At 37.4% G+C, this 25,000-nt stretch overlaps 1 protein-coding gene across 2 annotated transcripts; it reads right to left on the reverse strand.

Annotated features, from left to right (window-relative positions):
- Window positions 1-1,104: 1,104 nt before the first annotated feature.
- Window positions 1,105-23,004, reverse strand: LOC125032608. Of its 2 annotated transcripts, XM_047623865.1 has the most exons (7): window positions 22,648-23,004; window positions 11,639-11,794; window positions 8,858-9,067; window positions 7,753-7,980; window positions 7,108-7,347; window positions 6,270-6,397; window positions 1,105-4,014 (listed from the first exon to the last, which is right to left on the reverse strand). In XM_047623865.1, exons 1-7 carry the CDS (start codon window positions 22,819-22,821, stop codon window positions 3,924-3,926), a joined length of 1,227 nt encoding a protein of 408 aa, XP_047479821.1. In that variant the 5' UTR covers window positions 22,822-23,004; the 3' UTR covers window positions 1,105-3,923. The 2 variants fall into 2 exon arrangements, with proteins under 2 accessions (XP_047479821.1, XP_047479822.1); XM_047623866.1 differs by lacking the exon at window positions 8,858-9,067 and having other exon boundaries at window positions 22,648-23,002.
- Window positions 23,005-25,000: the final 1,996 nt, after the last annotated feature.

A 25,000-nucleotide genomic window follows, 5' to 3' on the forward strand; every position in this document is an offset into this window, starting at 1 on the left:
CACCGTCACCACCACCACCACCACCACTACCACAACCACTACCACAACCACTGCCTCTGCACCTACGTCTACCACTACAATCACTGCCATTGACACTAGTTCAGTGCAGTCTACAAGTCGTCCTCCAACAACGACAAGCGAAGCAGAAACCACAGAAATGACAAATTACACCACAGGAACCACTCACGCTGCAACAAGCAACACGACAGGAACCACAACAAGCATGACCACATCTGAAACAACTTATATTGTTAACACGAGTGAAGGTTAGTTTTCTCATTTCATTATTTTTTTTTGTCTTATCCACAATATCCTCGGGGTAGTAAATGCACGATAACACAATAAAACACACACACACACACACACACACACACACACACACACACACACACACACACGTGTGTGTATATATATATGTATATATTTATGTATATATATGTATATATATGTATATATATACATACATATACACACACATACATACATACATACATACATACATACATATATACATACATATACACACATATACACATATGTGTGTATATTAACGAACACACCCATAGGTACAGTGGTTGTACACACGCACACGCACACCATACACTGGGATTGATGAATAAATGCATGCTCATAAAATGAAATAAATCATATATTATGTTTTAAATGATGATATGATATAAACAAAATCATACCAGAAAACAGTTTACATTTCAGGATTCATGAAACTTTCCTTCACATCTTGAATCATCTAAACATGTGTTCAAAACATATGTTCATTAATCACTCCACTCTCTCTCTCTCTCCCTCTCTGCTCATGCTATTTATTCTTCTGTATGATTGGATTATATTTCGTTTGGATATGTCTATAACTATTGATAATCATGTATGTGTACAAAACACACACACACACACACACACACACACACACACACACACACACACACACACACACACACACACACACACACACACTCACTGTATTTACATACATACATACATATATACATATATATATACACATATATATATGCATATATATACATGTAACTTATATATTATATAATGAATACTCCTGGAGATTGGTTTACAAATTAAAAACGAAGATCCTTTTACTTGTCTTTATTAAACAGGAAGGTAACAAATATTGGTACAAAATCACGCAAGACAATCAACGGGAACTTAAATCAGTTAATTCATAAGTATACAAAATAATTATTGGGCAAAACATGCAACATTATATATAGGAATAAGTGTTAGCCTTGCAATCACTCGGAAACGATCATTTAATAAATATTCCTTTTGTGGGAACATGCAAGATACCACAAAACACAAGATTGATAAATTAATATTTGTTCACTCAATCATAATTGTGATATCTGTGTCACTCTTAAATGATTATTACCAAACAAAATTGATTACAAACCATATAAATCCACATTAACGCTACACAGCGGCCACAGAAACACTCGACACCAACCAGCTGCGGAAAATTCACATTAAAATAAAACACATTTTGCTGGTGGCCTCTCAAGTTTGTTTTTTTTTTTGCTTTCCCTATTACAACTAATGTGTTGTCCTCACGCTTCACACACATTAAAAACTATTTGGCAAAACCAACTTGTTGCCGCTGACAGTTACTACCAACTTCAAAATAAAGAAAATTCCCGACAAACGTGATGTCTCTCTCTCTCTCTCTCACACACACACACGCACACACACACACACACACACACACACACACACACACACACACACACACACACACATACACATACACATACACATACACACACACACACATATGTGTGTGTGTATATATACATACATGGATACATATACATACAACTACGTGTAAATATAGTGAGCATGATGACATTTTATTCTGAATCACTTTCCGTAACCACTTTCCTTGATTAGACTGAATGCAATATGACTTTCATGTCAGACGATATCTTATTAAACATAACGAATTCAGAGGTTAGTTTCCTCATACTTGTGAATAATAATTACAATATTCCTTTTTTTTTCCATTACTTAAAAAGGATATATGTGGTTGTTTTGTATATGTGAGATGTTTTTGAGGAATTAATAGAGTAGAGAATGTGATAATATAGATTACACTGATGCAATATTCATTAACCTTCATTACGTTTGAAGTTAAACCTATGCCATTGTTTTAAAGTGAATGACAGAAAGAATTTCTTTAGTTCTCAGTAAAAAGTGTAGTTTATATATCACTGATGTTATCATTATACACGCATCTACAGAAACAATAAAAAATGGTTATCCGTATACAAAATATTTTTTTCCCCTACGGTTTACAGAGGAAAGAAAGAAAAGAAAATGCACTGAATGACAATTAATGGAGAGGTATATTTATGAAAGAGAATAAATATGTTACTATTAGCTTTCTCATAACTATTATGATCATAATCATCATTAATGGTAATTATTCTGCATTTGCATTATTATCCTTATTCGTGTTATTGTAATCATCGTGGACAGATAATCGATATTAGAACTATTAACATTATTTCTTTTGCCATTATGATATAATCATTAATACAATAACATGGTGTTATCATAAATACTTTTTGTTTTTTATCATTATTATTCGTTATAGCTATCACTACATTGCTCGTGTTAGTAGTGTTAATACCTTCATCTTTATCATTATAATTAAGGATAAGAGATCAAACGTCATATAACCATATAGTAAAAGCATAGTAGTGAAGAGAGTAGAGGGGAATCAATATAAGAATTGGCAATTTCCCTGTATCTGTGTTGATGGAAGGAGACGTTAGGTTTTACAGCATGGTATGTACTAGCGGGAAGACTGCCAAAGACTGCGGACGAAGAGGGAAGTCTTAGAACATTGTTGGGGATAATAATGATAAAATTGAATAAACCAACCTAAGACGTTATCAATGATCACATTTGTTATTGCGGGCTGTAATTGTATAATTATCATAGTTGTCATTATTGTTCTTGTATTGTATTTACATGAATGAAAATTAGTTATTTTAATGCTAAACACTTTGTATAAATGCAATTAATAATTTCACTTCTATATCCTGTATGGGTGGAAAATGATTATTCTAATTTTCATATATACTGCATGATAGAATTTTACCTTATTTTTACATACCTTCTATGAGCAGAAAAATAAAGGTTTCAAAAGTCAGGATGAACTTTTTACAAGAACATAACAACGAAAGATTAATTAACCATTTTTATTCTTTAACACTCACCTATAGGGATTTTTGAGGTTATAAGGTTATAAGATGCATAATGATCATGAAAATATTAATCACACCGAAGCCAACGCCATACGGAACTCGGACTGGTTGAAAATTCTTACCATGTTTCAGCGGCCGTCCTTATTTACTTAAACTATTAACAATGTTGAATGAATTCGTATTAGATGTAATGCTTACAAGGCACGGAAACATTTTGTGTATCTTTTTATATGACTTCTATATCGACAAACAGACGATATGTTTAGTAATCAATGAAAATATAAATCCCTATCTAAGACTACGTGAAATATGTGTGTAAAGACCACCCATTGTACTTATATTTGCATGTACTTATATGTGCATATAGTTAATTAATTGAAAGGTATGTCGAGGCAATTCTCACAGTGGGTACCTTGAAGTGAGCTTCTTTGAAATTCCCATACATTTACTATGATTAAAATCTAGTAAATCTAACCAATAAAATTCTGAGCAAAGGGCGCCAGAACTGCCCTTCGATAAGCCTTTCACTCTTCAAACAAGAGAAAAATATATCACCATACCTTCTTTCTCTAAAGCAGAAATTCCCTATAGTGATAAAGCGTGAAACAATATCAATGCAGAGATCTTGATAACACGAAATTCATCACAGTGAGTGCAACGGATTATCACTGTTGGATATTCAGTTCAGCAGTAGGTCCAATCTTGATGATTCTTAGGACGACAAGCCTCTGGACAGGGTGTTTTAACAAATAGTTTGTCGTTCTCTCTGACACCCCTGGAAACCAAAGTAGATGAATTAATAAGTAAAATAGAATAGAATCAAAGATAATGTCGTTAATTTCTCACACACACACATACACATGTGCGAATCATTTTTCTTCAACATCTAATTATTTGTCACTTTTGATAACTAAATCACTAATCTGTCTCCACCGTCTTTTCTTTGGCTGTATAACTTGGCCGAATACAATGTAGACATACGTTTAGGTGGTCACTGGTACTGACCACTTGGGTACAGGTAGGATTGAGGTGTGACTGTTACTGTTGTCACTATTCTATCGAAGTCTGACTTCATTCTTCTTCGAATTATTATTATGTACGCATACATACATACATACATATATATATATACAAACACATATACATACATATATATATGAATATAAATAAATATATATATATATATATATATGCCCGAAACTTCTAACTTCTTGATATTGGTTAATGTTTTCTCATAGTAGCTACAAGAAAAGAGATCATCCAAGTCTGCTCTGGTATAAACAAAATAATAATAATCGCTTGAAGTTTTGTATCTAATCGTTACTAACGCGGGTGAGCTCCAAGTTCAGAGAGATTATAGTCTGAATGTCAATCAACTGGATAATTCTAATAATCATAGGCATTTACTTGTCTTAGTGCCTATATACATCAACAAATCAAGATACACAGGCTTTTTGCTATACTTGAGCTTGTAAGTTTATATATAGGAAAAGAATGATATTGATGATTTTACCCACACAGAGTGAACTTGTATTTGATGCAATGTTAAAAAGTAACAAACATTTTTTGCACCTTTACATAAGTTTTTTTTTTTATCAAGGAATATACGATGCCATTTCCAAACATTTGCAGCAAGATTAAGAGACTACAGGCTAGTTCTACATGCTGGTAATTTGTAACTAACTGCAAACCTCATATATATATATGTATATATATACATATATATACATATATATATTTATTATTTTTTTTGTATAAACATATATGCAAGTATGTATGTAGATAAATTATATTTATATATATATATACGTATATATGTATGCATATAAGTTTATATATATATAGGGTCTCGCTCTCCACCACCACGTCCGTTCCACGTTATCTATTACCAAGATACGCCTCGTGTCGAGGGGCCTTCTCGCCTCGCTTAATACCAAGCCTTTGCGACCAAATCCTCTTCTGAACCACGCTAACCCACTTCAGGTCTACTTTTCTACTTCTTGCTGAACACTTGCGCTTGTACTACTCTCCTGACGAAGTCGCTGAAGATATATTCTCGGGCACTACGTCGCAACACCAATACTTCCTTACCACTATTTAAAGCAAGTGTGCCTATTAGCGTCCGATTAACTATTAACCCTCCCTGCACCCACCCACACCTTACGTTTGAGTTACCTTCGTTCTCAACGAACACAGAATACTATATATTATAAATCCTCTCGATGTCAATCATGGTTTTAACTACACAACAGAGTCATGCACTGAGACCAGACTCAAATGACACCCCCCCCTCACCTTGTACATGATTCCCCTGCTTTAACTGTTCCTTAATTGTTATAATATTGTTGTGTTATTGGTGACTTTTCTATCTATTATTGTTATCCCCACATTGCACAATTCAATATATTGCATTTCTGTCAGAGCAAATAACAAGGTTCAGGTTTATTCAATTATTAATAAGTTCGGCTGCTCCTTTTATATTTACCACATTTACTGTAAGGACATGCCATTCTTTCATTCGAAACTAAAATTATGATCGATATGATTATACAATAATGGTAATATATTTGTTATTATGCAGGATACACATATTTCTACTTCTAAGTATAAATACACTGAACCTAGTTCTTCATAAAATAACAAGATCAATTCTGATCATAAACATACCAATAAAAAATATTGTCTTCTAGATTCATGTAATAGGTGCTGTTGTATTGGTCGATTTTATTTAACTTTGGAATCTTTCAATAACGCTAAGATTTAAATAATATTCTCGGTGCTGCGGTATCTAGTTGAGGGTGAACTGAACTGTTGTTTCGAATTATTCTGTACAAAACATATTGTCTTACATTAAATTGGTATGACAATGTTTCGTAAAAGCAGACTGATTAAGTATTCGTCAATATTTGTGCTCCAATTTTCTTTGAAAAACTGATCTTCATAACAATGAAACTGAAAATAAACAGTAGGAATTAATTATCCATACATCGCGGCCCCAATTTTTGGGTAACTGTAGAATGGTGAACTCACATGTAATTCCGTAAGTAATGGCCTTTCTCACGCTGGATTGGGAAAGGTCTGAAACCATCTGGGTATTTCTTGCAGAAGAAACTATCGTGGGACATGACATCACCTTTCGTCTTTGGGTACAACACTTTCTGTAAAAATAGGAAATGTTCATTATCCAGGTTTCCAGATGTCATGACACATGCTGACCACCAAAGCGCGCGCAAATTCCTCATCAAGAAAAACTATCCGAAATGATTATGATGATGCACACACACACACACACACACACACACACACACGCACACACACACACACACAACTACGTATTTGCGTATGTGAGCGAGTGAGTGTGTATATACATCATGCATCGCAATGGTTCAGCGGTTAGAGCACAGGACTCCGACCCATCAAAACCCCGCCGCGGCAGTTGCAAAATCCCTGTGCTCCGTTTGTTGACTCGAGCCCGATCTCACGGCGAGAAAATGCTTTGAGAGATCAAACGCTGGTGTCGTAGCGTTAAGTCGCAATCATATCACGAGCAGTAGTAGCCCGCTGACCCGTGGTTGATTAGGAAGGGCATCCAATCAGCCAAATAGCCTCTGGATAATGAATTGTGAGAGAAGGAGTCCTGCAGTGGAATTTATTGCTTTTGAATAAAAATGATATATATATATATACATATACATGCATATTTATTATATACACATATGTGTATGTATATATATACATATATATGCGTTTGTGTGTGTGTTTACATACATATCTCATATATATGCCTGTGTATACATGTGCGTATTTAATGTATCTGGGTGTATTATATTGTTATCAAACCGTTGAGCAGAAGCAAAATTCAGCTTACCATTAAGATGTGTTGATCAACGCCTTTCTTGAACTTTCCCTTGGCTGCTTTTATCATTGCGCTTCTGACACCAGTAAGGTTCTTCCTGAATTCTGAAACGTTGTGCGTCTTGAGGTCCCAGCGGGCGCCCCACAGCCCTCCCATCACAGGAATTCCATGGTACGGATGGTCCCTCAGCAAGTGGAAGCTTTTGTTTCCCGACATCCATTCCCTCACTGCTGCAGCCCCTCGTTCCAGGAGCTTTGGCAAAGAACGTTGGGGACTTATTACATAAAATAACTCAAATACAAGTGGGAAACAAATATGATGGCTTAAACAGTTAATGTTGCTTGAGAGAGAGAAAAAAAAAACTTGCATCTGGTTAAACACACTATAAATATTACTAAAGAGAAAGAAAGAAAAAACATGGTTACAAACACTGTTAATACTGCCAAAAGAAACATGTCCATGTTTTCACAAAAACACTATATAAATGTTTCTGAAAGGAACGTATATGGTTACACACAAGTTAATTTATGACGATCATGATTTACGCCTATCTCTATTAGAACACAAGTATCAAGCATACCCGCTTAGCTGAACAGGTAACAATACAGGTATCTATCAACCAAAGTGAGTACAAACACGAACCGGTTTCGAACTTACAAGCGAGTCGGTGTCTCGGACAAAAAAAGCCGAGACCCTTTCGTCACCAAGGGGCAGCGTTCTCCAAATCATGTTGTGTATTGAGGTAACATTTCCAAGCGAAGGCAATTGGGTGACGTCACAGATGTAGAAGTGAGGAAAATCACGCAAGAGTGGGCAGAGGACATTCTCCCGGCCGCGAGGATCAGTGAAGAGCCACACGACCCAGCCAGGGTACATGGTTCTTGTCTGGGAAAGTTGAAAGTAGTTCTAGTGCGTCCTCTCACAGGAAAGGGAAAACTGGCAACTCAACTCAGGCTCTGGAGCACATCGATTCGATTTCTGTCTCACTCTCTCTTTTTTCTTTCTTTTTTTTAAACTTAGGTCTACCTATGTCTGGAGTTATATACAATAATTGCTTTATATGTCTTTTTCCCCCCATGAAATAGGGTCAACGGACTACAATAATTGTTTTTATATAACTGGAAACACATTTTCCAGATATGAATTTGGCCTTTCTTCTCAATGAAACGAGTCATTTTTTTTTTTTTTTTTTTAGCAAGTCTTGACATACACAGAATCATTGTCATTGGCTGCCACGTTAAGTAAAACCTATGCAATATCCGAGTTTGACATTTTCTGTGAAAAATAGAAAAGTATTCTAATAATTATTTATTCATTCATTTTTAGTGGGAGGCAATCATTGTTTTTTTTTTTTTTTCTATTTAATTCTTAACAAATTCAGGAAATGAACTTGATTCAAATGATAGTATTCGTTTCCTGAAAGCTTAAAATCTCACAAGTCCGTTCAATAAAATGTAGAAAATATATACTTTGCCCTAGCCTTATATTCCGTATAGTTGCCCCATAATGAATTTCGTAATAACACATACTCTCTCATGCACAAACAATACTCAAAATTCGCTTTAATAAGCTTTTGCTATAGCTCCAAAAATGGATTTACTGAGAAGTTTTAAACATTTTAGAACTTCAGAGATTTTATTTCTGTCATTTCTTAGTTTGTGGCAAAAGAACCTTTCTATCCTGTACGCATACGTATATATCTGTATACGCACATCTCGGCTTAACTTCCAGAATGCATGGAAGCTGGAGGTTGGACACTTACCGCATTGAGGTTCTTCCGAAACGCTTTCCAGTACTGCGACTTATTCCCAAACAGCGCGAAACTGATCACCTTCTGCCCTCCGCCTGCCAACCACGCCCTCCGACCACAGGCGCCGCCCGCGTCTTCCCAAGAGAAGCTTGGAGCCTCCTCAGGAAAGCAGGAGTTACCATTGCAACGGCAGTCGCCTCCTTCCCACCAGGGCAACGCTTTCTGCTTGTTGCCAGCATGAAAAATATGGCAATAGTAAACTGGTTATCATGTACATACACCTACACATAGATAGGAAAAGAAAGTAAAAAAAAAAAAAAAAAAATTCACTAAATTATTTATGTTTATACATTATATATATATCTATATACATATAATATATATATATATATATATATATATATATATATATATATAATATATATATGTATATGCAGATGCATATACATATGCATATCTATCTATATTTGTGCGTGTGTGTACACATGTATATATATATATATATATATATATATATATATATATATATATACACACATATATACACACAGTGTTACCTTGACTTCCGAGTGTCCCAACTAACGATTTTTACGAGATACGAGCCGTCTCTCGGCTGATTTTTTGTTGCGAGCCAGTTTCAGATCCCCACTGCTAATTGAAGCAGCGAATGCCACACCATCCGCCCAGCATCCCGTGTCTCTCTCGTTCACTTGAGAGGGGACCATCCCTAAACCCTTCGAGAGTTCTGGAAGGACCACTATAACGGCGTGACATGCCTCGGAATTATCGAGATCGCCTGGCAGGGTGTTACAAAGAGGACCTTGACCTCCGCGTACAAGAAGCTGTGGCCTGAGTTGTGTCTGAAACGGACTCGAACTCGAAGCAGCAGGTTTAAGGTTTAAAGGTTTAGGTTTAGGTTTAATGTGACATAGTGTCTGTTTCATTTTGCTTCCAAGTTATCCCCTGTGTGCGAGGAATGGCCGGGGTTACCATCCATTGGCGGCGAGGAATTTGAACGCAGGTCAGCAAGATTGCTAGACGAGATCGCTACCGCTGCTCCACACAGCACACGCAACAGTAATGAAGGAGATTGTCTCCTTCGGTATGTCTGTGGGCCTGGACAAAGATGACGGTGACATGATCGAGCTCATCGAGGAACACCGAAGAAACTAACAATGGAGAAGCTAAAGTAGCCACAAACGCAGCAGCATACGAAGGTTTTGCAGGAAATGGGTGACGCAGAGGAAACGGAGGAGGTGATCGCTACGTAAGGGAATGTGGGAGAAACTTTCAGACTTTATTCAAGAGAAACACACCCAGAAAAAGTTGCAACTGGGCGTTCGACGTCGATTTTTAATGACACTTGCCTAACTCATTTCAGAAGCATTCTGAAAGGGAGGATGGAACAGGCCTCATTCTCCGGGCCTGTTTTTTTTTTCGCAAAACACTGCAGATAAAAATAAGAAAAGCGTGACGAAAAGAGCTAAAATCAGCAAAGAAGATTCAGTTCAGCCTTTCTCCTCCACTTTCGTCAGCATTTTCAAGTCGCCCCCCCCCCTCTCTCTCTTTCTATCTCTCCCTCCCTCCCTCCCTCCCTCCTCCCCCTCCCTCTCTCTTCCTACACACACATATATATATAATGTACGCGCGTGTGTGTGTACACCTACATAAATATGTATGTATATATATACATATATTATTTTATATATATGTATATATATTACAATTCACACACACACACACACACACACACACGTATATATATATATATATATATATATATATATATATATATATATATATATAAATGGTAAAACACTCTATCTGCATATTTTTTTTTACACACACACACACGTATATATATATATATATATATATATATATATATATATATAAATGGTAAAACACTCTATCTGCATATTTTTTTTTACACACACACACACACACACACACACACACACACACATATATATATATATTTACATATTTATGAATGGTAAAACACTCCATCCGAAGAAGAAATCCAAGAGGATTCGGAAGCTTTTGTCTCAATCCCAATAAATCTAGTTTGTACATTATGGTTTTTTTCTACTGTATATATATACATAGACGAGTATATGCATATATTTGTATACATTCATAATTATACATGTGTATTATCGCGATGATTGACATGTTATTTAACTAATGTATTAACTGATGTGTACCACTGAGACTTTTGAAAGGTGCTTAACCGTAATATTGCGTATTTGGCAATGTGTAATTGCATTTTAGGATTCCTCTCATGCCTTTGTGATTATGACATGGGAAGCATAATATAAGAGAAAAGTTAACATATTCTGTGAAAAGTTGAAGTGGCGGATTTTCTGTAAAGTGTTTCGTAGTTGTTCGTTGGTTGAACATTCGCCTTCAGTACTGGTGGCGGTTCTGTGCAATTCCTCTTTGTGTTGTAAGCCGGTTTCTTGGCAAATTTAGGGATACAGTTTGTGATGTAAGTCAAGTACGGGTTGTCTTATGTTTTTCAATAATATTTGTTATTGGGCAAAGATTTATACGTTTGAAAATAGTGTTGAGATGCATAAACATTTCGTGATTTAAGTCAGTAAGGATTGTCTTATGCTTAAAAACAATATTAGTTATTGGGCAAAGATTTATACGTTTAAAAATAGTGTTGAAATGCATAAACATATATGTGTATATATTTACGTTTATATTATGATATAAACTTGAACACACGCGTGTGCGTGGACGTTTGCATCCATGCGAGTAATATTATTTAAAAAACTCACTCACCTGCTCACTGAACAGATTGTCTCTACCAGAATCTAGAGCGCTTTTCCCGTAAAACTGCTGAGTTCTAGGCAGTGCTCCCTGGTAAAGGACAAGTGCTACGGCGGCGACCAGTAGGAGGATCAGAAATCTTTTGAAGCACGGCCATTTCCCACTTATCTGAGATGAGAGAGAGGAAAAAAAAAAACTAATGATTTATGATGAACGACAGATAGTCTAAAAATCAGAGGGAAGGGCAGAGAGATTTATTTATTTATTGAAACAAATCTGTCGCGTCAATACCCAAGGTCATCAGCGGCGTATTCAAAATACAGTGGTAGTGTGGGCCCCCAAGTATAGCATTACGATAAAATATTGTGGCAAAAAGGGTAAAAATGAGTTAACAATTAGTACATAATGTGTTGGGTGTCTACGGTCGTAAAGCACTGTAGGAAAGTACTGTAGTAAAAAGAGTAAAAGGGGGAAGCAAATAGATTACGGCGGGGATTTGTAAAAAGGGAAGGGAATAAGAGCATAGGGAGATGAGATCAAATGGACAGTATCTGTGTCTGAGGAAGAACGAATAACACTGGATGAGGGAAACTGCAAGATACCCATTATGAAACAATCGGCGGGTAATATGGGTAGAAATGGTAGCTGGAGAAGTAGGAGAATACAGGGAATGAGATAAGGGAACAGGGGAAGGTGGTTGAAGTATCAGGAAGAATGTCAGGAGGGAAGGGATCCGGAGAAGGACACTGTTGCGAGTCACGTGAGTATCCAGGGGCCGGACTTACTAACGCATATACGAGGTCGTGTGAATTTTGTTTACATCTTAAATCAAGCTACTCTCTCGTTTCTCGCAACGAGCGTATTTCCAAAACACTTCCGAGGTCGTAAACACGTCGCCGCACGGGAGACATTAATGGGTGCCCAAAACAACTCGCAACGGTCGCCGTGGGGAACCTCCTTCCGCTCATATCAACCTTATATATACTTTCAAGAGTGTGCAACTGTGACTTCTTTGAAATCAATTCATGTGTAAGAGCAACGCATGTAAAAGGCACAGTAACAGAAAAAACAACAATATTGCTAATGTAAATAAGGATGGCCTTTGTCAACCCGCGGAGGCCGGGGAAACACTTGATGTGGGCCTAATATAAATCACTCGAGAAAATGTATTACTTCCGTCAATATGGCTATTTTTATCTAGAACAACAAATTATAATAGATATTCAATACCAAAGGTTATCAATGTATGAGCACACCTCAAGGGATAAACTTCCTGATGCATAATGAAAAAAAAAAATATTAACAAATTTGTTGTGCATCATAATAACTTTATAAAATGATAATGAAATGCTTTTGAGTGATGTTTTTTTTTTTTTTTTTTTTTTTTTTTATTATGAATGAGATGATATTACTGAGTAAGAAAGAGGAAGAGATATTATGTAATATATTTATATATATAATATAATATATATAATATATATAACATATATATTTATATATATATATCGTGTGTGTATGTTCATAAGTATATACATATATGTATATATATTTATGTATTTATCTATATATACTTATCTGTGTAATGATTGTATCATATGTATATATATAGATAGATGGATATAGCTATAGAGATATATAGATATCAGGATTTATAAATTTATTGATAAAGGTAGTGAAGGTTAACCCATTCGCCCTATGTGGCAAGAACACATGCCATGCCTACTGTAACACACGTTTATTTATTGTATTTACACATAGATGGCTCTACAAGTTCTTAATCACCAAATAGCCAGTTATTAGAAACTACCTATCTCACCTGTTTACCCTTTTCTTTCACTTTAAGAAAGGGTCTTTTGTATCATTTCATTGTCTAAAATATTTTAATGACAATTTAATAATCATAACATCAATAACAACAATAACAGTATCGATAGCAATGGTATTAATTTTCCCGCCAATTCAAGGAATGGGGAAATTGTTTGGCGTTTGAAAATAGGTCGTTACGTCGCTAGTTGTGAAGTCGTTGATACTTCTCGTCACGAGAGGCAGCGTTTACGAGAGATTTTACTCTCGTGGTCGAAACTCTGATGAGCGAACACCTTGTTTACAACGCAGTAACAACAAACACTAGGTCTTGTGCCACTTGAGCTACCCTGGAGCCCGGGGCCTCTTGTCTCGCTTGACATTGTTGTTCCTGAGTTCTCTTAACGTAAATAGCAGTAAAGTAAAATCCTGTAATTGCAGAACATTTGTTGTGCTTTGCCAGCACCTTCAGTGCTCTTGCTTTGCAGGTGACACGAGGCTACAGTAGTAATAGTCAGCACCCCACCCCAGACCCGCAGCTCTCTTCTACACCAGGGTAGCCCTTGTGGCTTTGACCCCTAGGTAGGGAGGCCCAGTAGTCTGGGGCGTCATTTGGGCGCACTTTTTCTTTGGTCCTGAAATCTTTTCCTTATAATGTGACTTTCCTGAGCCTACCGGAGTTCCTCGGAACTCCCGTATTCGCTTGGGGGGTGGGCATTGAATTACCGTCCTTCGCCTAGGCAAGTTCGGCGGTAAGGAAGTGTCCCACACATAACTCGATCCCTCTGTGGTACTGGAGAACGCAACCAGGCTTCCACTGAGGGGGTAGAGGACGAAATACTGATCTACTCTCTTAGCTATTGCAGTTAGGTTGATAACAACAGTTAAGAGGTTTTTGTCCCTTCAGGACTACGACTTTGAGCAGAGGGGTCGGACCTGGTCCGATACCCAGAATAAATGACTCCCTGGCTACCCCTTCTCCTCCTAAAGGAGGAGGGGCGACTAAAGACCCTTCTACGACTAATCTGATGACGAACAATGGTACCCCCACTAATGACAAGACGAGACGACCACTTTTCACAATCCCCACCCAGAATGCAAGGTTCGCGAATGTAAAATGCGTGAACGAAAATCAGTCGCTTATGAACGTAAACCCCTTTATCATCAAAAAGGTCCTTGATGGTCAAGTGGACGGCGATTTTGATTTTGTCAAAAAATTGCGAGATGGAAGCCTCCTTGTAAAAGTACAATACAACTCCCAGATTAAGGATTTACTTAAGCTGACGCAAATTCATGATCTTCGAGTTAAAGTAACTATTCCTATTGGCCCAAATACCTGTAAGGGAGTAATCTTTCACAGGGATTTGAGGACGATGGAAGAAAGTGAAATTCTTGAGAGCATGAAGGACCAAGACGTAGTGGACGTTCATTGTATGACCAAGAAGGACGGGAATGTACGAACGAAAACTGGACTGTGTTTTTTGACCTTTGCTTTGAATAAAATCCCAGAATATGTCAATGTCGGTTATGAACGTGTTCAAGTAAGACCTTATGTCCAAAAGCCAATGCATTGTAATAGATGCCAAAAATTCGGACACACCTCATTAAGATGTATTGACAAAGATTCTTCTAAATTCACTTGCCGTAAATGTGCTGAGGCCCATGACACCATCACATGTACTAGCAAAATTTCCAAATGTGCTAACTGTGAAGGTCCCCATCATTCAGGATCTGCCGAGTGCAGCATCCTGAAGAAGGAGACTGAAACATTAGCATATATGAGAAAGCATGAAGTTAGTTATACTGAAGCTAAGAGGAAAGTGGAAAGTTTGACACACAAACCCGATACTTCCTATGCTGCAGCAGTAACTAACAACACCCCTAGTGCAAGTGATGTCGGTCAGCAGCTTGCAGCCAAGGATAAGGAAATTGCTGAACTTAAACAAACCGTTAAAGAACTAAACATTAAAGTATATCAACTGACAAAATTGGTCGACCAAATGGCTGCATCAACCCAGCCAAAACATCATAAGGAGGAAGATACCGAATCACAGTCCGGAGCGCACCTTCCCGTCCGGGCTACTCCTTTGAGGACTTCGTCTGGCTCGCGATCGGTTTCTCGAGAGAGAAGCAGGTCGCACTCTGTCAGTCGTCTCCCTCGCCAGGAGGTGCAGGACATGGAGGCTTCTGTCTCCAAACCATCCCGTGAGAGGTCCCCGGGAAGCGAGGGAGAGGAGGCGCCTCCCTCCCATAAAAAGAAAATAAAAACTGGTGGACAAGGCACTTCCAAACCCCATAAAACGTAATCATCGCGTCAACCATTATACAATGGAACTGTCGAAGTATTAGATCTAAAGTAAATGACCTTAAATTATTAGCCTCGTCCTATGCTCCCGATATTATCGTTCTCCAAGAAACTCATTTGACAAACCTCGTCTCTGACGAGGTCGTATCGCTCAGGAACTACCATTTATGTCGGAAGGATCGTGAGGGTAGGGGTGGAGGCGGAGTCGCCATGTACATCCACCAAAGCCTCCCTTTTACAGAAGTGACTATTGATTCTACTTTGGAGTTTGTCGCATGCAAAGTAAAAATTAATGGCACGTATCTGGCTATATGTTCAGTTTACTGTCCGCCTGATAAAGTGATAATCTATGATGAGCTTTTTGCTCTTCAGGAACGTCTGCCACAAAATAAAGTAATTTTAGGTGATTTTAATGCTCATCATACGTTATGGGGTTCCCTACGGGTGGATGGTAGAGGTGAGCAAGTAGTTAAGCTGATTAACGAGTCTGATCTAGTCCTTCTGAATGATGGTAGTCCCACGCGGGTGGACGATAATACCGGGAATTTGAGCTTTATAGACATATCACTGGTCTCATCATCAGTAGCAGCCAAGTGCCTGTGGCACACCATTGACGACTCGTTGGGAAGCGATCATCTTCCTATCTTGATTAAATATTCATGCGACACAGTGAGAACGCCTTCAGCGCCTAAATTTAACGTAAAAAAAGCAGACTGGGTCGCCTTCACAAGGAGCGTCAAGCTCGAACTTGTTGGAGAAACCATTGATGATAAAGTAAACAATATTCAGAATTCGATTTTAGAAGCAGCTTTGCTATCCATTCCTAAAACTTCGACAGATAGCGTTAAGCATAGAGTTCCATGGTGGACACCAGATTGCCGCAGGGCGCTGTGCCGACGCAATAAGGCCTACAGGCTTTTCCAAAATAACATCACTAATGAGAACTTTTGCAATTACAAACAAGCAAGAGCTAGGGCTCGTAGAATAATAAGACAAGCAAAAAGAGACTCCTGGCGGAGCTTTGTCTCTACAATAAATAGCAATACCAAAATATCAGAGGTTTGGTCCACTATTAATAAAATAAATAAGAAAAAAACATCATTCAAAATTAACAACATCATAGAAGAGGGTAACAATTTGGACTCACCTAGAGACATCGCTAATGCACTCGCCAGGCAGTTCTCTCATACAAGCAGCTCAGCAAACTACCATCATGCATTCCTGCCCATCAAGGAAGCGGCTGAGCTGCAACCAATTCACTTTGCCACAGGAGATGACTTTGATTACAATAAAGATCTAACAATGGATGAGCTTGTCCAAGCCCTAGAAGCCTGTAGAGGAACATCCCCAGGCCCCGATGAGATTCGATATGAGATGATGAAGCATCTTAATCATGATGACATGATTAAGTTGCTAGAAGTGTACAATGAAATTTGGAAAAGCCACGCTTTTCCAAACTCATGGCACTTCGCCCACATCATTCCCATATTGAAAGGAGGGGGTAATCCCAGATTTGCCATCTCCTACCGCCCAATTGCGTTGACAAGTTGCTTATGCAAGGTCATGGAACGAATTGTTAACAGTAGGCTATTGCATTTTTTAAATTCCAGTAATTTACTAGTTGACGAGCAGTGCGGTTTCCGAAAGGGACGCCAAACTCTCGATCAGCTAGTAAAGCTGGACAGTCATATTCAAGAGGCAATTGCCAAAAAAGATTTTTTGATTTCAGTATTTTTAGATATAGAAAAAGCCTACGACATGACATGGCGATATGGCCTACTCAGAAAACTTTATGCTTTCGGATTACGTGGAAACTTGCCTTGTTTTATTCAAAATTTCATTTCTGACAGAACGTTTTCTGTCAAATTGTTTTCTGACAATGTCACTTTTTCGGACATTTTTGTCCAGGCAAACGGGGTCCCACAAGGAAGTGTCTTGTCACCAACATTATTTTTATGTATGATAAATGACATCTTACCAGCTCCTCCTCGGAATCTTAAATACTCACTGTACGCTGATGATTGTGCATTATGGCATTCCAGCAATAATGCAGAATTCTCAGCAAATCGCATCCAATTGGCACTGGATATGATTCATAACTGGGGCCTCCAGTGGGGTTTTAAGTTTTCCATTAGAAAGAGTATTGGGGTAATTTTTTCACATAGGAGGAAGCCGAACATCAGGCTAACTCTAGACAACCACCCAATACCTATTCAAAATTCTGCAAGATTTCTTGGGCTACTTTTTGATAGTAGACTCAATTGGAAAGACCACATTGGTCAGTTAAAGAATAAATGTCAAAAAGCACTAAATTTATTAAAGTGCATTTCTGGTAATAAATGGGGAGCTGATAGACAGTCTTTGCTAATGGTATATAAAGCCCTGATTAGGTCTAAAGTAGACTATGGGTCAATCGTGTATGGTTCGGCATCGAAAACAAGTTTGAAAGGATTGGATGCTGTGCAGAATGCTTGTTTGCGTGTGTGTCTTGGAGCCCTTAAATGTACTCGGATCGAGCGTCTTGAGGTGGAGTCAGGAGTACCTCCCCTCCGACTCAGACGCGGCCAGTTGGCACTGACCTATGCCGCAAAGGTGGCTCGAGACCCGAGCCACCCTAATGGCAATGGAGGCATTAGGCCCTTTGCCACGAGACTCCACGACCTCGTCGAGAAAGTCGGTATAGATCTCTCTACCATCGATACCCTGGTTCAGTCAAATATAGCGCCATGGGAAACACCCAATTTTTCTATCATGGAAGCCTGGCTTCCATCAGCCAAGGCCATGGCGCCGGAGGGTGAGGTACGCCAGAGGTTCAGAGAGATCCTTATTAAACATCTATCTTTTTTTCATGTATATACCGACGGCTCCAAGACAGATGAGTGTGTAGGTGCGGGTGTATGGTCGACTGAATGTGAACTAAAGTTTAGACTGCCGAATCATACATCGATTTTTCTTGCGGAACTTTTTGCCATTGATAAAGCTATTGATTTTGCACTATCGACGACCCACGATAGAATAGTTATTTTTTCAGATTCATTAAGTTCACTTAAAGCTATTAAATCCTTAGATACCACTAAAAATGAATTGCTGGGTAATATCATTCGTAAATTACACGGTGCCAACAAATCAATCAAACTAATATGGGTACCAGGTCACTCTGGTATCCATGGTAATGAACAGGCTGACAAACTAGCCGGGTCAACTGGCGATCTGGACACTACCATAGTTCGTACAGATCTCAGGTGTTTTGTGTCACTTATAAAAGCAAAAATACATCTCCTGTGGCAAAGTGAGTGGACCAACCTCCAACTCACAAAAAAAATAAAACCAAACATAGAACTGTGGGCCACGGCCCACAGGAAAAACAGAAGGGAGGAGGTGGTGTTGGCACGCCTACGACTCAACGCCACAAGGATAACCCACCTCACTCCATACCTAGAAAAAAGATTCCCTCCACAGTGCCCCCATTGCACAAACCATCTCTCAATAGACCACATCTTAATATCCTGCCACCAATACCAAAACAATAGACAAACACTAAAAAACTATTTCAGAATGAAAAACATACCCTTAATAACATCAAACCTTTTATCAGACAATGAAAAAATAATAAATAAAGTAATCACTTTTTTAAGGGAGACAAAACTTTATGACCTTATATAGATTGATAGAATAAATAGGATCCATTGGCTTAATAACCTTGGCCACATGCCGCTGGTTGATAGCCAAGAAATCCAACAAAGAAAGAAAGAAGAAAGAGAGATTTTATTAAATGCGGGGGTCTAAGTGGGAGTGGTAAGGATAAAAGGAAAGGCAGAGAGTGTGGTGTTGCACATGGAGAAGGAGAGGAATGGGGTGGTTTGTGGGAAAGTGGGAGGAGAATGTGCAGAGGGAACTTTAGGAGGATGGATATCGGCAAATACCTTGGATGTAGAACAAATAGGGATAGAGGGGTTGGGAGGTGGATGAAGGGGCTGGAGCGTTCTCTTGGATCATGCTAAGGAAGTTTTGGAGGTCTTCGGGGGGAGGGGAGGGGGAAGAAGAGGGGATAGATATACGAGGAGCAGAGGAAAATGAGGACGTACTACAGGATGCGGATGGAGAAGATGGGGTGGAATATTTAGATTATCTACTGCGATAGGTAGAGTGAGGAGGAGGAGAGATAAGGGAAAGTGGTAGAGACTGGAGTAGCTGATCATGACCAGGTTGGGTACATAGAGGGCATGGGGGCTGTGGAGCGACAGCGTATGGCTGGCTGGCCAAAACGGCAATATTTCTGACATTGACGGGCAGGAGGTCGATATGGTCGGACAGGGCAGGACATTCCACAGATATGATCTTCATGGGGAAGGTCATGTCTACGGAAGCTAATCTTAGCAATAATTTTTAAGCAACTCGGATTCGCGCAGATTTTCGGCATTAAAGTAATACTATTGTAGCACTATATGTCTATATTTCGACAATAAAAGCATGGATGATCTGTATGCAAATAATGCGTTAAAGGGGTATGATATTTCTCTATGCAGAAGTATTTAAAAGACCGTATGCTGGTTTAAGCAAGGGTAATAATAGTTCTCATTTTTAACTGAAATCAATACTTTTCGGAAATTTTTTGCAATAAGACAGTTCTGAAAAGACAATCGAAAGTATAAACACTGGTCTTAATTGCTGCTAAACAATTTTCAATTACTGCGCCAATTAATATTTTAATCAAAATTCTTTCAGCCGCCATAATTAACAACAAATAATTTAAATCTAATCTATGAACTCTTATCAAGTAGCCACAAAAACCGTGTAAGAATAGAAAGCAAACGATAATGCAAAGATAAACAGGGTGTCGCGACATAAAACTCCCAGATGCTTTACTTGAAGTTGAGGGACGGGACTGCCGCATGGCGAGGCCTCTTCTGATTATTCAAGAGTACTTACTCTAGGTACAACTGAACGCCATATTTGATCATTTATTTAAACATTAAAAGCAACGAAGAAACACAATTAAAGAGAGTCGTTTGAGTAACACAAAAAGGGACGCTTTTTTTTTTCCTTTCTGCACCAAGGCAGCCAGCGAGGCACTGAGTCTGCTCATGAGTTGCCTAGTAGGAATATACATCAAATAGTTATTTCTTCTTCTCAAAATACAAGTATTTTGAAGAGCTCAAACATAACGATCCTCTCTAATGCCTTTCTCTAAAATGACCCATATTTCTCTGAGGATCATAAAACTACCACGTCAGCAATTATAATTAACTTGAAGAGAATGCTGCCTAAACTTTTGAATATCTAATTGCTCATTTTCCAGGTGGAGTTTACTTCCTACCCAAAAATATAAAACTTTACTGAGTACACCTGACATTTGACGCCTCTTTAGTTGTAATGCTGCAGGAGTACACCACCCTTGTCGGAAAATAGATATCTTGAGGTGTAGTTCATTCTTACTGCATATAATATTATCGAGTGTACTTTATTGATAATGTACACGGTATTATCCAGAATAATATAGAGTTTACAGGCCTTCACTGCCAGTGCACACTACAAGGAGTTCACTAAATGTACTTCATTTTCAGTATATACAGTATTACTAGTTGTACTTTATTACAAACTATACATTACTATCACTGTATTGAATTTTACCAAAGAATATTCATAGTTGTGATTTATTATTGTAAAAACCCTAAAATACATTTAAATGGATAATTTACACATACAATATACAACGCTTATTTAATTGAAAGGCGCTCTATTTCCCCAACGCAATGTATTAGACGAAAGATAGTTTTAATATTCAGCAAGGAAATATGTGCATGAAAACAAATCTTCAAAATTGCAGTTTTCGAAATCAAGAGCCAGAATAATGATATTGTGTTGCTAATTCTATTCCTAACAGCATTATTTACTATTGCTATTATTTCTTATTACCCCTTCTTAATGCTACAATATTACAATCAAAAGCAATAAAAGCCTTGGAAATTGCTCATTATTACATCATAAATGCTCAATAGCTCTTTAATACGAAAGGACGATGTTGAATCTTGACTGGCAAGTAAATATTCTATATATTTGATATACACACGTTAAAAGAAAGATAAAAAGGATAATTGAAGCGTTTAAAAATCAAGGCTTGATCTCAGTACTTTATAAACCAGTGGAAATTATAATTTTATATAGATATATAAATATATATATAGATATATATATACACATCTATCTATCTATATATATATACATATATACATACATATATATACATACACATATATATGTTTATATAGACACACACACACACACATATATATGTATATATATAAATGTATAAATGTATGAATGCATATATAAAGACATACATATACATAAATATATATGTATTTATATATATATATTATTTATACATATCTATATTTTTAGGCATAGATATTTATATATATACATTTATATATTTACAGATATATACACATATACACATATATTTTATATACATATACACATATATCTTATATACATATGCATGTATGTATATTGTATATATGTTATATATGTATATATATGCATTTGTTTGTATACATATATATGTATATATAACGGTACTTACATACTCCGTGTTTCCTTTTTTGTTTGTTTCACTTATGCCTTTTTTTTTTTTTTTTTGGTATGCATGTTTCTTTGTCAACACTTGGCTTTAGTCTACACAACCCTACACCGTCTGGAATCTATGCATTGCCTACCTTAGTACGTGTCCTTCCCTTCTTGATTGACAATTCTTCTTTTTCAAATTATTATCACAATTACTATTACTTCACGTATATTTCGGATATCTGTTTCCCTTTAGATAATTTTATCACAGTGTGTAATTTTATCCTAGATAATTATCTTGAAAACACGTTATTTACCCTTGTTTTAAACCGTTGTAACTTCTTACCATTGCGAAAAGGATGGCTTCGCGTCGTGCCGTGACTGAAGAGAGGAACCGGTCTGACCAAAGTTGCTGATAATATATATATTTTATATGGTCGTCTGATATTAACTGTGACGCTGATAAGCTATATACTCGTACATTATACACAGAAGTGAATACTATGTATTTTATATACATTCATTCTCAACACACACTCATATATACAAACATACCTCTAAATACCCTACTATAATATTATGGAACAAAGGGCTTAACTTACTGACTAATAATGAGAAATTATAATGTAATGCTTTTGACTTACGTTAAAAAAAAAAAAAAAAAAAAAGAGGGAGAAAGAGCTAGAGACATAGATGTATGTGTAATATATATATATATATATATATATATATATATATATATATATATATATGTGTGTGTGTGTGTGTGTGTGTGTGTGTGTGTGTATTCGTATGTATATGTATATATATATATATATATATATATATATATATATATATATATGTATTGGTCGTTCGAGCCGCTCTCGTTTGGCGTTCGAATATGGGTCATGACGTCGTTAGTTGAGAATCGTTACTTCGAGAGACAGCGTTTACGAGAGTTTAGAAAATCCGGTCCCAGCTGAGCAGGGGTGGAATTTACTAAACTCTCTATTGAATATTTATTATAATTTGTTCTAGAGAAAAATAGTCATACTGCTGGAAGTTACACATTTTCATTCCAAATTCCAAGTTCCTGATGATGTGTCATAACTCCTTAGCCATATTGTTTTTCAAACAATAAAGAAATAGTCAAGTACAGACATTAAGCTAAGTACTTGACATTCTTTGCTGAGGAGCTGGACGTGATCTTAAGAACATTTTTAGTGAATAATTTTAACATCTTGATTTTAATAATGAACTTAGCTGGTATTTCATAGTAGGAAGTCTGAAGTGATCTTTTAGTTTACTTTTCTTGCCTTAGCTTCACCAGACCCGGGTTTTATGCTGCTGTATTTCATTTTTTAGGTTTGGGGATTTCGTTTTAAGCCTTCAGCTGTGACGCTAGACATGCTGGTTTGTCTTTGTTTTAGTGGTAAGGCCTTGAGCCAGACTCTCCACTTTGGAAGGCCTTTCCTTCAGTTTTATGTATGCGGCAGTTTAAGCTATTTTACATGCTTTCAACATATTTTTTTTACATTTTGTATTTTTTTTCTTTTGTTCAATTTTAGTATTTTATTCTTTGGTTAGGCTGAACATCAGAAAAAAAAAAAAAATGCCACGCTGGAATAAACCCATATAAATGATCTGAATTCCTCCCCTTGCTACCACTTATGGGAATTCGAACTGACAGGGGTTAACCAGGTCCTTGGCGCCTGTATCCCTCGCCAGCATCAAGGAAAGCGAGAGTTCTGCAAACGACTTGATGATCTGGGACGGGACCCCTGGTTCACACTACATCATCATTCTTAACACTATAATGTTCGTTTTCTGTTAGTGTGGTGTTAAGGCAATCATCATTTTTTATTTTATTTTATACAAAAGGAAAAACAATGACGCTTATAGTTTAATGTCAAAACAAATAAATGCGATAGAAGTTCATGGTCGCACAGCAGGATAGAATGACATATTAGCAAAAAGAGTAAAGAGAGGGGGTGACTTCATTATAAATGACTCTGCTAAACGCCACAGTTCGTACAGTACCATGGGATAGTATAGTATCGAACAGGGTAGGAAGGAGGAAGCAAATGGATCATGGCGTGGATTAGTGAAATGTGGTAAGGGTGTCAAAGAGCAATTACATCAAACGGCCGGGTTTCTAAGTGTTTCGGAAAGAAGAACAGGTTGCCAAAAGGGAAGATCTTAAAGTGTGTGTGTGTGTGTGCGCGGGGGGGGGGGGGGGGGGTAATAACCAGTGGCAAGAACAGGAGAGAAACAGGGTTGGCGGGATGTGGACAAAATGGGGGGGGGGGGGGGGGAGCTTACTAAAGTATCTGCCGGGGAGAAAAAGGAGAAATAACGTAACAAAGAAAAAAAAAAAAGTTGACCATTATGATTATCAAATTGACACAATTATCAGTATTACTGACATTGCAGACGATGATTATAATAGGTCATTATCATTACTATTATATAATATTTTTATGAATGAAAATTAACACTTGTCTTTTACGGACTTTGTATGAATGGAAATGACAGGGATAGGGAGAGAGATAATAAAGAAAAGAGGAAAGGATAGGGAGGAAAGTGAGAGATGAGAAGGAAGGAGTAAAAGGCGGAAAGGAACAAATGCGAAGGAGAGAGAGGATAAGGATGAAAGAAAATATAAGGAAAAGGAGGGATAAGCAGAGAGATGATTAGGAGGAATGCAAGGGATAAAG

This window comes from Penaeus chinensis, chromosome 14 (genome assembly GCF_019202785.1).
Source record: "Penaeus chinensis breed Huanghai No. 1 chromosome 14, ASM1920278v2, whole genome shotgun sequence".
NCBI lineage: Eukaryota > Metazoa > Arthropoda > Malacostraca > Decapoda > Penaeidae > Penaeus > Penaeus chinensis.

Coding starts and splice junctions, on each gene's coding strand:
- LOC125032608 (XM_047623865.1), bottom strand. CDS start 22,821: ATGTATATAAAATACATAGTATTCACTTCTGTGTATAATGTACGAGTA. Junction 11,795..22,647: donor AAGCCATCCTTTTCGCAATG/GTAAGAAGTTAC, acceptor CTCTCATCTCAG/ATAAGTGGGAAATGGCCGTG. Junction 7,981..8,857: donor TTCGGAAGAACCTCAATGCG/GTAAGTGTCCAA, acceptor CAACTTTCCCAG/ACAAGAACCATGTACCCTGG.